This window comes from Mizuhopecten yessoensis, unplaced genomic scaffold (assembly GCF_002113885.1).
Source record: "Mizuhopecten yessoensis strain PY_sf001 unplaced genomic scaffold, ASM211388v2 scaffold2329, whole genome shotgun sequence".
NCBI classification, from domain to species: Eukaryota; Metazoa; Mollusca; class Bivalvia; order Pectinida; family Pectinidae; genus Mizuhopecten; species Mizuhopecten yessoensis.
This window is the reverse complement of record NW_018404492.1, coordinates 5553199-5567019: the sequence shown is the minus strand read 5'-3', so window position 1 is coordinate 5567019 and position 13821 is coordinate 5553199. Positions and strand designations below refer to the sequence as shown.

At 38.5% G+C, this 13821-nt stretch overlaps 2 protein-coding genes across 3 annotated transcripts in view; one reads left to right on the top strand and one right to left on the bottom strand.

The window, feature by feature from the left end:
* LOC110445660 (RAB6A-GEF complex partner protein 2-like) overlaps positions 1-5816 on the top strand; it is a 13918-nt gene extending 8102 nt beyond the window's left edge. Inside the window, exon 9 of the mRNA XM_021490388.1 lies at positions 2881-5816. Within this exon, the coding sequence (XP_021346063.1) occupies positions 2881-3104 (224 nt within the window). The 3' untranslated portion in view covers positions 3105-5816. The remainder of the gene's footprint in view (positions 1-2880) is intronic.
* On the bottom strand, positions 5815-12541 carry LOC110445661 (glucose-6-phosphatase 3-like). Of its 2 annotated transcripts, none has more exons than XM_021490389.1 (8): positions 12482-12541; positions 12049-12228; positions 11455-11612; positions 8669-8787; positions 7506-7593; positions 7124-7242; positions 6598-6840; positions 5815-6426 (listed from the first exon to the last, which is right to left on the bottom strand). In XM_021490389.1, the coding sequence occupies exons 2-8, from the start codon at positions 12124-12126 to the stop codon at positions 6152-6154; spliced, it is 1080 nt and encodes a 359-aa protein (XP_021346064.1). In that variant the 5' UTR covers positions 12127-12228; positions 12482-12541; the 3' UTR covers positions 5815-6151. The 2 variants fall into 2 exon arrangements, with proteins under 2 accessions (XP_021346064.1, XP_021346065.1); XM_021490390.1 differs by having other exon boundaries at positions 7124-7239.
* Between the last annotated feature and the right edge of the window lie 1280 nt (positions 12542-13821).

Here is a 13821-nt window from a genome sequence, read left to right as displayed (position 1 = left end):
CACCACATCAACATCCCAGTACCCCACACAGCTACCCCAGCCTTCATTACTGACATAGGTTAGGGTGGGGGCTCCCTAGTGGGCTCACCACATCAACATCCCAGTACCCCTCACAGCTACCCCAGCCTTCATTACTGACATAGGTAAGGTTGGGGCTCCCTAGTGGGCTCGCCATATCAACATCCCAGTACCCCTTACAGCTACCCCAGCCTTCATTACTGACATAGGTATGGTTGGGGGCTCCCTAGTGGGCTCACCATATCAACATCCCAGTACCCCTCACAGCAAACCCAGCCTTCATTACTGACATAGGTAAGGGTGGGGGCTCCCTAGTGGGCTCACCATATCAACATCCCAGTACCCCTCACAGCCAACCCAGCCTTCATTACTGACATAGGTAAGGGTGGGGGCTCCCTAGTGGGCTCACCATATCAACATCCCAGTACCCCTCACAGCCAACCCAGCCTTCATTACTGACATAGGTAAGGGTGGGGGCTCCCTAGTGGGCTCACCATATCAACATCCCAGTACCCCTCACAGCCAACCCAGCCTTCATTACTGACATAGGTAAGGGTGGGGGCTCCCTAGTGGGCTCACCATATCAACATCCCAGTACCCCTCACAGCCAACCCAGCCTTCATTACTGACATAGGTAAGGGTGGGGGCTCCCTAGTGGGCTCACCATATCAACATCCCAGTACCCCTCACAGCCAACCCAGCCTTCATTACTGACATAGGTAAGGGTGGGGGCTCCCTAGTGGGCTCACCATATCAACATCCCAGTACCCCTCACAGCCAACCCAGCCTTCATTACTGACATAGGTAAGGGTGGGGGCTCCCTAGTGGGCTCACCATATCAACATCCCAGTACCCCTCACAGCCAACCCAGCCTTCATTACTGACATAGGTAAGGGTGGGGGCTCCCTAGTGGGCTCACCATATCAACATCCCAGTACCCCTCACAGCCAACCCAGCCTTCATTACTGACATAGGTAAGGGTGGGGGCTCCCTAGTGGGCTCACCATATCAACATCCCAGTACCCCTCACAGCCAACCCAGCCTTCATTACTGACATAGGTAAGGGTGGGGGCTCCCTAGTGGGCTCACCATATCAACATCCCAGTACCCCTCACAGCCAACCCAGCCTTCATTACTGACATAGGTAAGGGTGGGGGCTCCCTAGTGGGCTCACCATATCAACATCCCAGTACCCCTCACAGCCAACCCAGCCTTCATTACTGACATAGGTAAGGGTGGGGGCTCCCTAGTGGGCTCACCATATCAACATCCCAGTACCCCTCACAGCCAACCCAGCCTTCATTACTGACATAGGTAAGGGTGGGGGCTCCCTAGTGGGCTCACCATATCAACATCCCAGTACCCCTCACAGCCAACCCAGCCTTCATTACTGACATAGGTAAGGGTGGGGGCTCCCTAGTGGGCTCACCATATCAACATCCCAGTACCCCTCACAGCCAACCCAGCCTTCATTACTGACATAGGTAAGGGTGGGGGCTCCCTAGTGGGCTCACCATATCAACATCCCAGTACCCCTCACAGCCAACCCAGCCTTCATTACTGACATAGGTAAGGGTGGGGGCTCCCTAGTGGGCTCACCATATCAACATCCCAGTACCCCTCACAGCCAACCCAGCCTTCATTACTGACATAGGTAAGGGTGGGGGCTCCCTAGTGGGCTCACCATATCAACATCCCAGTACCCCTCACAGCCAACCCAGCCTTCATTACTGACATAGGTAAGGGTGGGGGCTCCCTAGTGGGCTCACCATATCAACATCCCAGTACCCCTCACAGCCAACCCAGCCTTCATTACTGACATAGGTAAGGGTGGGGGCTCCCTAGTGGGCTCACCATATCAACATCCCAGTACCCCTCACAGCCAACCCAGCCTTCATTACTGACATAGGTAAGGGTGGGGGCTCCCTAGTGGGCTCACCATATCAACATCCCAGTACCCCTCACAGCCAACCCAGCCTTCATTACTGACATAGGTAAGGGTGGGGGCTCCCTAGTGGGCTCACCATATCAACATCCCAGTACCCCTCACGGCTACCCCAGCCTTCATTACTGACATAGGTATGGTTGGGGGCTCCCTAGTGGGCTCACCATATCAACATCCCAGTACCCCTCACAGCTACCCCAGCCTTCATTACTGACATAGGTTAGGGTGGGGGCTTTCTCAGGGCTCACCACATCAACATCCCAGTGACCCTACCAGCTACCCCAGCCTTCATTACTGACACAGGTAAGGGCTGAGGGTTCCTTTTGGGCTCACCACATCAACATCCCAGTATCCTTAACAGCTTCCCCAGCCTTCATAACTGACATAGGTAAGGGTGGGGGGCTCCCATTGGTGCTCACCACATCAATATCCCAGTATCCCTAACATCTACCCCAGCCTTCATAACTGACATAGGTAAGGGTTGGGGGCTCCCATTGGTGCTCACCACATCAATATCCCAGTATCCCTAACATCTACCCCAGCCTTCATAACTGACATAGGTTAAGGTTGGGTCTCCCTCAGGGCTCACCATATCAACATCCCAGTACCCCTCACAGCTACCCAAGTCTTCATTACTGAGCCTTCATTTCTGACATAGTTAAGGGTGAGAGCTCCCTGAGGGCTCACCAAATCCACATCTTAGTATTTCCCACAGCTTTCTCTACAGACGTTGGTAGGGGTTGGGGGCCCCTTCGGGGTTTGCCATATCAACATCTAACTACACCTCACAGCCTTCATTATAAACATTGGTAGGGATTGGTGATACAAGTTTATTAGACCTGTTATTTATTTTTCCTGGTTTTCTCTAAATTTCCCATAAGCGTAACGTGAAGATGTTGATCCTTTATACATTTCAGTGTGTTTGAGATGGCGTTTACACTTCGAGTTTGTCACATCCTGTGTTCCCATTCCGGAGTCGGAGCGGCCCAGCAATCCTGATGAAAGTGCTTCCTGGAGAGGTCCTCCGACACTGAACGTCGAAACAATGGTCTGGGACTTACCGATCAAAATATTTCCTGCCAATCCACTTCATGCATCTAGTGTTACATGTACAAAATCACTATCAAATGTACAGATATAGTTGGGACTACTATTGTAATTTGTATGCAAAATTTTGAACTTAGTATTTGTTTTTAAAGTAAAAAATGAAATACCTTCACATTTTTCAATGACAGGAATCTGGATATAGGAAAGTTTTTATTGTAGTATTTTTAAAGCCAAATGGAAGAGGCCCCCCCCCCACTTAATAGGGAAATATAGCCAGTATGGGAATTACAAAAACTGGCCCTCAACTAAAGTCTTAATATTGTTGCTTTTGAATGCTAATTAAATTGCATTTACAAAAAAATCAAGGCCAGTATATGTATACATGTGGATCATGGAAGAAGTTAGTTGAAGACATTGTGGATGTGTGCAATATTGTACTTCCTTTTGACTTGCATTCCGAGGTTGGATTACATCTTGGTAAAATACTGGTAACTGAGTTTTAAAGTTTGAACAAATGGACAGTTGGAATGAACTCCTAACTGATTGTGTATTGCACTATCAATATTTTTTAGCTTAATATACATGACATGAAATGTTATTTAATTTTTGTTGCTACTTGTACTCAAAAGAAAAATTGCATTATTTTGCTTTAAATTCAAAGTGATTGATTATATTTTGATGTATGATACCTATGATTCCTGTGTAACATGTCTAAGTAAAACCATGAATAATTTGGAAAACTATATCCTATTAGTTTCTATGCAAAATGAACAGGTGTAGGACCTTTTGGCTGTTTTCTAATGAATAACATTTATGGCCGTTAGTGGACTTTGTTAAGGTAAGAAATTGATATGGAGTTTCCTTCAAAGTTATTCTGCATTATCAAACAAATGCCACATATTTTATGAATTGAAAGTATCGGTGAATATGTATGGTAAATCTGTTTTTAAAATGATGAATCTGATATAAAATTGCACTTAAACTGTGTTGTAAAACATGAACAAAAGTTTAGAGATTATTACTCTTTCAACCCTATGTAACTTTAGTAGACTCTACCATGCATTGATCTGGATGAGTCCATTATGGTCTACAGTGGTGAAAGGGTTAAGGATGTAAGTACAATTTTGAGCTATAATATGGAACCATTAGTAAGAAATTACAGTATTTGTTCCTACACAGATTTAATGTAAATAAGAGGTTTGCTGTGTGACAAGTTCCTACAATGGGAAGTGTTTTTGGTTTGACAGTTATGATACAATTGTATATGTGTTCACTGTTTAATTCAGAGTGGATTGATTGAACATAATAGAATAATAGATAAAATAATAGACTCATAGATCTGCGATGGACAAGAATGATCATTTTCGCTGAAAATCTGTGTTCATAGATAAAAGGAATGAGAAAAGTTGCTTTTTAAAGGATTTTTTCCCCGTCAAGTTTATAGATATCCAATGGAATGGCAACTTTTTGGGAATTCTTTTATGATATACATCTAAGTTCATTCTCTTCCTATCGATATATAGAATATATTCCTATATTCCAATTATAGAAGTTTCAATTTCTTCCTTCGTTCTCCATCATGGTGCTAGACAGTGTGATAGTTATTTGAGTAATGTACATTGTAATCATGAATAGAGGACCACCTCAGATACTTTAATGCTTCATTTTGGTATATTCTTCGTTAGGGAAGTGGAATGCCATTGAAGCAGCCATTTTTATATATGTACATGTATACATATTTTGTACATAGAGTTACACAGTACATTTGTTACATGTTCATGGTTTATCCTTTATAAGTAGTTGGCCTTAGGGTACAGTTAAAACCTATGTATGTACATCAGAGGCCATAATGTAGGATGTATGTATATTTGTTTTGAGTAAATGGCCATCAATATTTTAAATGTATATGCTATATGATAATTTGTACAGTGTATATACATGGAAGGAGAAATGGTATGACATATTCTTTGCTGCTTTGTAGTCTCCCATCGATAGTCATGAAGGTTTACACTCTGTCTTTAGACAATCTTCTCTATTTCTTGTCATGTACTATTCCATTTACCAAATTTGGTATTCATGTTCTTACTAAAATAGTGAAGTTTCACATACAGTAAAAAGGTTGCTGTAACACATATTTAGACCTCCGACCTCAGTCATTAACTCATTCACCCCTAAAGACATATTTGAATGCTTACAATGCAAAAGTTGGAATAGTTCATTATGAAAGTTCAGGGGTGAATGAGTTAAACCTGTTGGTTTGGGGTGTGTGTATACTATTTCACATAGAGCTACCAAATGTGACATGCAGGTACCTCTCGAGGGGGCAGAATGTTTCATACTTAAAGTAGGTCAATATGACCTATTTTTTGACATCTAGCATTATCATTGAAACAGGAATGTCAGTCACTGCAACCTACCTACATGTATGACTCGAATCATAAAAACAAATTTGTCCATATTACAATCATCACTTTGTTTGCAGCAAAACAATTGAGTATTTATAAATTTAAAATGTCTTTAATGTACTTCAATATGTGTATCAGCATTGTTGGCAAATTAGGAGTCATGGATTGACAAAGGGACCAGTCGGTCTTGAAACGTTGCGACATATTGAATAGATACATTGTTTGTGTAGAAAGCAAAACTTTGATTTTATAAGCACTGTATCTTTCTTTCCAACTCAGATGACCCTGAGAAATAAAGGATTGTGTACAGTTTGGCAAATAACAAAATTGATATTGGTGGGGGACTATGGGTTTCCTCACAATACATTGCCTTGTAAATAATAAATGATCACTCACTTGTTGCTTTTCGTCCTGCGATTTATTGGTCCCGTAAAGCAAAATCCACATTTACCATGTATACAAACCAACAACAATAAATAAATACAATGAAAAAAGTAGTAAATGCCATTAATTCACTGGCATTGTGTAAAACTTGTCACAATATTTAAGCTCTGTATATCACTGCCACAGTAAATAAAAAGAACCCAAAAATTGTGAAAAAAATGAACACCAACATTAACAGTATCCAATACATGTCAAAGTGATTTGAAAGTCAATATTTGCTACGACTAAAACATACATAAAATATTTAAACAAATGGAAATTTGCCATTTCTGACAATTTTAAGATGTTTTCCTCAAGAGTTCTTCTTCTTGGTGCAGTTGGATTTTGAAGCACATCTGTCAAAAACGGCAGGTATTTGGACCACAAGGACCAACACCATCAAGAAGAATTTGATAAAAGCTGCTCCATAAAATATTGCATCAGAGTCCCTAGGCAGCTTGATATTTTCCGACATCAGAGTCACACACAAGCTTGAAACAATCTGCAAAATTTTTGACATGATGTGAACTGAACCTGGTTTTTCTTCAGATGATTTTTTTTCAAAGATGTATACACTGAATCCAAATCCTGCAATAAAAAAAAAATGACATTTAAGGAATGGACAAATTTGTTACAAGTCAGAACATGCATCCTTGCCGTCTGTGAGAATCACACACATTATAATCCATTTACATTAAGAAAATGATTACTGTTGCCACAAATATAAATTAACACCTTGGATTTACACTCTGTACCAACCTGCCAGACAGGAGATGTCCCTGATGACGGCAAAGAACAGCGAGGTGTCGGGGTGGACCCAGGTGGATGTAGCACACCACTTGTGGGCCATTGGAATAGACCACAAGGGGTCGTAACCTAGCGACAACAGGGCATAGTACGTCAGCATGCATCCTCCCACAGCCACCATTGTTCCCAGCAGGTAATGTTTGCTACGGAGGCTAGCAACAACATCCATATTAATGATTGCTCCTATCCCTATTCCTGTAAAATGTTGAAAACAGATTTAAACCACGTTATTAAAACTCTCTACTTAAAACCAATAATCGCATTACAGTCTAATCAGGCATATCCCACATGACACATGCCAATTAACGGTTCAATAGGAATCATAATTAGTAGTTATCTTTGAAAAAGTTTAAAGCTTGTTATTCTATTACTGCCAAGCTCCAACACTTTTGATTCATGTGTGACAAGATTATTAAATATTGGCTTTGTTATTCAAAAATTCAGCACTCGGTCCATGAATGAAACTAACGGAACCTACCTATCAAAGTACCCATAATGACTTGATGGGGGAAATGAGTCGCTATGAAAACACGTGAAATATCCACTGCCAGAATAATTGCAGCAAAACTTGTCCATAAAGCAGCCTGCATGATTCTGCTGAAACAAAGCAAAATTCACACTGCAACAAATCATTTCACGAAAGAGTACTGCTGTCAAAATTTAAATCTTCACAGTATAAGGTGACCAATTGTAAAAATTTAAAGAATAGATACTACAAATTGGTAGTAAATGTCGTCCTTCTTTTATCCAAAAACTATAGTTACCACTCGTTAACCAACTAGAATTTATCAATTTCGAATATGACTGATGACCAATCTAACACCAGCACAGCAAGACAAGCTTAGGTAGCAACCATTTACCTTTGGTGTTTCTGTCTGGAATCCAATATGCCCTTTACAAGGACAAAGAACACTGCTGATGTCACCATGGCATGGCCTGAAGGACTTCCTAAAAGACACAAGTATTAAACCACGGGACTTGAATAGGTGTAGTTGACTATTAGCATATTGCAATTTCCAGTTTAGTATATATTTCCAGATAAGTTTCTGGAATAAGGAAACCCTCCAAGGTATTTTAAAACTTTTTAGAAACATTTCTGGCATCTCGTGAAAAATAACAAGTAATCTGATAATTTATCGGAGATTGCATCATGACACTGTCAATATTGTTATATATTTATTTAAACTTGTACATATACTGAATATTTCATAAGAAATAATTCCATTCCTTGTATAAATGATTTGTATCACAGTATCGATGTGCTTACACAACAGTAAATATGACGATAACTTTTCAAATTTTGCATGTAGTTATATTGCACATTTTGTAACAATCAAAAGTTGATCGAAGTGTGAATCCTTAAAAATATGTACTGTTTTGATAGTCATTTTTGTAAGTGTTATTTTCCAGCCACAATAAATCGATGAATACAATACAACAAAGGAACAGTTTTAAGTAACACAAGATTCCCAACAATCAGGAACTGAAAATCAAGCACTATCCATATTCCCGTTTCCTCCAGCAGAAAGAATACAGTATTGACTACATACCTTGTCCTGTTTCACAGACATTGGAAGTTTATTATGGACATTGGACATACGAAGTCCTGTTGCAATGGTAAAGTAATTCTATTCATTAAACACCAGGTCCTGTTTTTTCAAAGATCAGATGATATAATGCATTCAGCACTTACCTGGTCCTGTTTCACAGGTAAGAAAATATTCAGTTCATACCTGGTCCCATTCCAAAGATGATATTGGAGTTCAAACCTGGTCCTGTTTCACAGGTAATATTGGGTACAAACCTGGTCCTTTTCACAGGTAATATTGGGATACAAACCTGGTCCTTTTCACAGGTAATATTGAGTACAAACCTGGTCCTATTCCACAGGTAATATTAGGTACAAACCTGGTCATGTTTCATGGGTAATATTGAGTAAAAACCTGGTACCGTTTCAGGGTTGAGGAAATGGTAGATACATACCTGGTCCTGTTTCACAGTTGAGGAAATAGCGAGTACATACCTGGTCCTGTTTCACAGGTAAGGTTATATTGTGTAGGTAGCATAGTCTCCAATTCTGCCTTTTCTTTGTACTTGTAAGTCTCCCCAACCCACCAGTATGGCCGATCACCATGAAGGATACTTGAAAAAATGACACGTACATTAATATCAGCTGTGCAGATGACCACACTTGTCAATATTGTGGCAGGTGAAATACCCTTATTAAAGCCAAAGTGAGTCCATATCAAATTTTAAGACTGCGACAGGTGGATTATTTCTAAACATAAGTATGCATACAGTATAGTGAGGTAAGCCTCATACAAAACAGGTAAATGATGATGCAGTTTATGTGAACTTTGCTCAATACTCTCTTACATTCAGCACAATATGCCAGGTTTAAACTGAAATATTGTTTCCCTGTTTCGTACATGTACCAAAGGAAATATCCTATGCTTATCTTATTTTGCATAAATGAAGTTTGTATGACCTCTGGGGCCAAAGGGGCATGGCATAAGGTGGGCCTGATATATTTAAAATTAGACATGCAATTTCATCTTCAAAAACCTACCCCTACTGAATGACACACAGATTGCTACCATATTTGGTATTAAACATTGCCGGGGCAAGATGATCACTTTTTGATAAAATCAAGGTTGTGTATTTCCAGTAAGGATGTCACAATATATCGGAAAACAGGTGTATCGCAAAACACGGATATATCATATCGTACCATAATACAGAGATGAAAAAAACCCTTATTTTTATGTATCTCATTCTACTTGGTGTTTTAACTTTGCAAATTACTACAAATTCTAACAGATATGCCAATAAGCATAAAACAGACTTTTATAGTGGTGGGAATTAGTTCAGACTTTGTAATCGATGGTTGGTTTGACAAAAATCTTAAATCCATGTGATCCATATTATATATGATATAAGTGTGATAACATTCTGACAACAACTTATTATAAAATCGAGCTCATCTTTCCTATGACAATATATCGGGATACGTATCGCAATATATTCATTCTGTATTGCAATATATCGTGATACACTCTTGGCATATCATAACATCGCTTATCTCCAGTGAGCAGAGGGGCAGAACCTTGCATGTGTATTTTTGCTTCAGAATCATCCTGTTCCTGAAAAACTTCACAGAATGAAACCATATTTGGTTTGAAACAGCACTAGGTCAAGTTGACCATATTTTGTATGAACGAAAATGGTGCAGCCCCATGGGTCTGAATGATGGAGACCTAAAAGAAAAATATTGGGTGTCAAGCTGTACTATTAACGATCATTAAGATCCCAACCATATAATAACTACATACACTTACAGTGGGCATGAAAAGATGAATGCATCCATGCTAACAGGATTGCCATAGGGTCGTGCCCTGCCTCCAGAGACTTTGTCCCTAGGCAAATTAGTTACCATACACACAATATTGCTGGATTTGAGGAGACAAATAAATTTGTACTTATGGTGTTCGCCAAGGGATCCGGTTCCATCCTTCTGTTTTAATCACTGGGTCATATCATGTAAACGGTTTAGATCCACCCATATAACCATATATACCATTACAGTGCAGGTAGAGAAGAATACACTACTGCTTATAGGATTGGCCTGGGGTCTTGCCTCACCCCTTGGTACTTGTACTTCCTTAAAGGGGCTGGTCGGGGAAAAAATGTCATATTTGCTAAAATGACATACACATTTAAAATACCTTCTTATGAAATATACCGATTCAAATTTTGCTGAAATTCACTCCATAAGTGTAAAAAATGTAATTATATTAAAGAAATCCTAAATCGTCACCGACAGTCTAAAACTCTCAATTGACCCAGATCAGTGATGTAATTTTACCGAACGCGCGTCATCAACAAGGCCAAATGATGCATGCAAAAGTCATGACAGGCACGAGGTATCAATACCGTTATATATAACAACAACACATAGGTAGGAATACTACACTTGCATCATACATGACCTTCGAAAACGATTATTTACGTATAGTATTGCTGTCTTGTCTGCTAGTTGAGTCCCACATGGCACATGACGGCTTGCTATTGTTGTTATCTTCACTTCCTAACTTTCGAAACAACCACGTGACATATATAAATAGATATGCGTTAAATTTACGCGGGGCTTCCCCGAGATTTCAGTGGTCAAAACTGGACATTGCAAGCAGAACTTGACCATCATATTGCCGTGCTATAACTTTTGGAAGGCCAGAGAACGCATTTAGACCCATTTATTTTGTATTCCTTCCCCCGACCAGCCCCTTTAATCACAACATGGAAACTATTGAGATTCCAAACCTATAACCATATATACAATTGCTAAGCTTGAAGAGATCATTCTTATTTCTTAATTTGGATCCTGCCCATCTGTCCAGGGATGCTCTGTGTCAAATACGATATAACCCCAATCAGATGTACTTAAGTATTTAAATTGTCTTTTGAGATTATCAATCATCTTTTCAAGCTTGGGCCTCATTCCTTTACCCAAAGGGGACCATATCCTTCTCTTATACAAGGTTAAAGTTTGTAGTAATTCCAAAGCTACAATAATGGTAGCACAAAATGTCACAATTAGGAATTTAGGAGCGCAGACATCTTGGTTCATTGTTTTGAAGGAAGTAAGATATAGTAATGATTATTCATATAGCATTGAATCAACCAAATATCTAAACATATTGTAATAGTTTAGTTTTGAATGATATGTAGCTCTAACTCAATGATATCTAGCATATTTCTGTTAGTGACGTGTTACTGTATTGGATATTACATAACAAATAAAAGTCTTACAGTTTTAATACAGCATTCAGCCACTCAGCACTACAGGCTACCCACAACACCTGTGTTCCACGTGATCGGCTAAGGCAGAAGGCCACAGGAAAGTATATGAGGAATGCATAACGAGGGTCTCCAAGTTTACTCAGAAATAACATCCATTCTGAATAATTCTAAAATATAATCAATGCCATAAAATGATGAACAAAGGTATTCAAATCAGCACCATTAGTAAGGGATAATCATTCAGCAATCACTCATCTTTTTATCCCACAATCACAAACAGTGCTTAAGGGTACAGATTTATCATGCTCTGTCCCAAAATATATCCAGTAATTAATCTGGTTTAACAGCTATAGGGAACGAAAGTTGCTGGATTGATATTACAGTTTGGCTAGTGTATTTATATATATGCAATATATGTTGCTATATTTCATCCGAGATATTATAGATCTATATACATGTATTTACAAAATATAATAATATATAGTTTAAAACTTGGTAAAGATATTATAACAATAATTGATTTAAAAAGGAGAGGGATCTGTTCCTGAAAATACATTCATTTTGTACATGGTGAAGTAAAATAAATAATAAGCATATACTTACACTGAACTGTTTCTGTATGTAGACTAATGCCCACCAGCCATAGAAATGTATCTCTGCGACAGGGTCCATGATACACATGTCAGCGGCCAGATCAGATACCCAATGTATAAATCTCAGGATCAAATTCAATGCACAAATCTCAAGATCAGTGCATCATTAAAAAAATTGAATTGATCAAATCTGAAATACAGCAATTTTTGGAGATCTCAATATAATGAAATTTAAGCATTTACTTACAGACCAGCAGGTTGTGGTAAAAACACCACCACATGATTTGTTATAGTCCGAAATAACTGTAAAAAATCCATTTTATCTTTTAAAGAGATAGTCAGTTATTCCACGTAAACTATATGGTAACCTGCCACAGGCAGTCAATGGTGAAACACCAAACAGTATTTATCATTAACTTACTAGAAGAACAAAAAATGAATACCTTTGTCCATATGCATCACTCAGTAAATCGAAAGTAGGAGGAGTTAGTGACTAATAAAAGAGACGGATTCGGCTATGGTTTGACTACCAACAGTTATGTCCCCTTTTTGTATAAATATATCTACATTTTCTGTTGCTATTTGACATACAATTCATTGTGCAATTAAAATAAAGTAAAACGGTCAGGGAGAAATTACCACCGTTTTCATATGCTGAAGTATATGTTGTTTTGAATAAGAAAATTCTCTGAATATTAAAGATTTTTTTTCAGAAATATTTATATAACCCTACACCATATCACAATAGACCCCATGCAGTACCAGCCGTATCATAACAGACAAAAAATCGATAACGTTATCTTTTTCATCCGGGAATCAACATTTCAATTTTATAAAAATCAAAAAGACATTTTCTATTAAAAAAAGGCGCGTTTCTCACATGGGAAAAACTGTCAAAATGGGGGAAACTTTCACGCGTGAACGACAATCTTTTCCATTGATGAAAAAAGTACGACATACGTTAAACGTTTTTCGATCATGATATTTGTTTTGCTACCTTCACATAGAAAGAGTGTATGATGCATTTTGACTTGGTCATTAACATTGTCTTAACCCCAAAGGTAAATCGTGTTTATTATGGCATACGATATTTAGTGACATTAATTGCGGGGTGCTCAACTCACCAAAGGTTTTGTTTAACAAGCTCTAAAATGGCCGCAGGGTCTCCAAATTGAGAAATCCAAGATCACCAAGCTGCTACGTATACGGTGTTGACACATGCAGGTTGATTTCAAAGCTAATCTTAAATTATTAAATTTTATATTATTTTAGCGACTATATGATATGTATCATTGACAGAAGTTTCAATATGAAAATATACACTATAGATTGTTTATAGTATTGTTACAGCGTATGTTTATGTTATATACAGATTACTGAGACATGAAAGGTTACATTCAATACAAAAAAATCTATAAGATTTGTATATTGTACATTTTATCTTATTCATGTTTCCTATTGAGTCATCTAAATTTACAGTCATCAATATTTTCTACTTTGCAGCCATATGTATATTTCATCATTATTGTTTTAAGAGAGAATTAAGGCGAACTTTATGTTTTATAACTTGTGTCTAATCCCTTTGGTATTTTTGCAAATAAAATATGTTAAAATCAAAATTAAATCAAGATCAACTTGGCAACATTTATCTTCAAGAACACAAAGATTGCAGGAAATGCTATGAAAGACCTCATCGGTAACAAGATGATTAATCTTTGATGCTATGTTATAAACACTGGCTATCCGATAATAAACTTGACCTTTAGATGACGCGCATAATAAA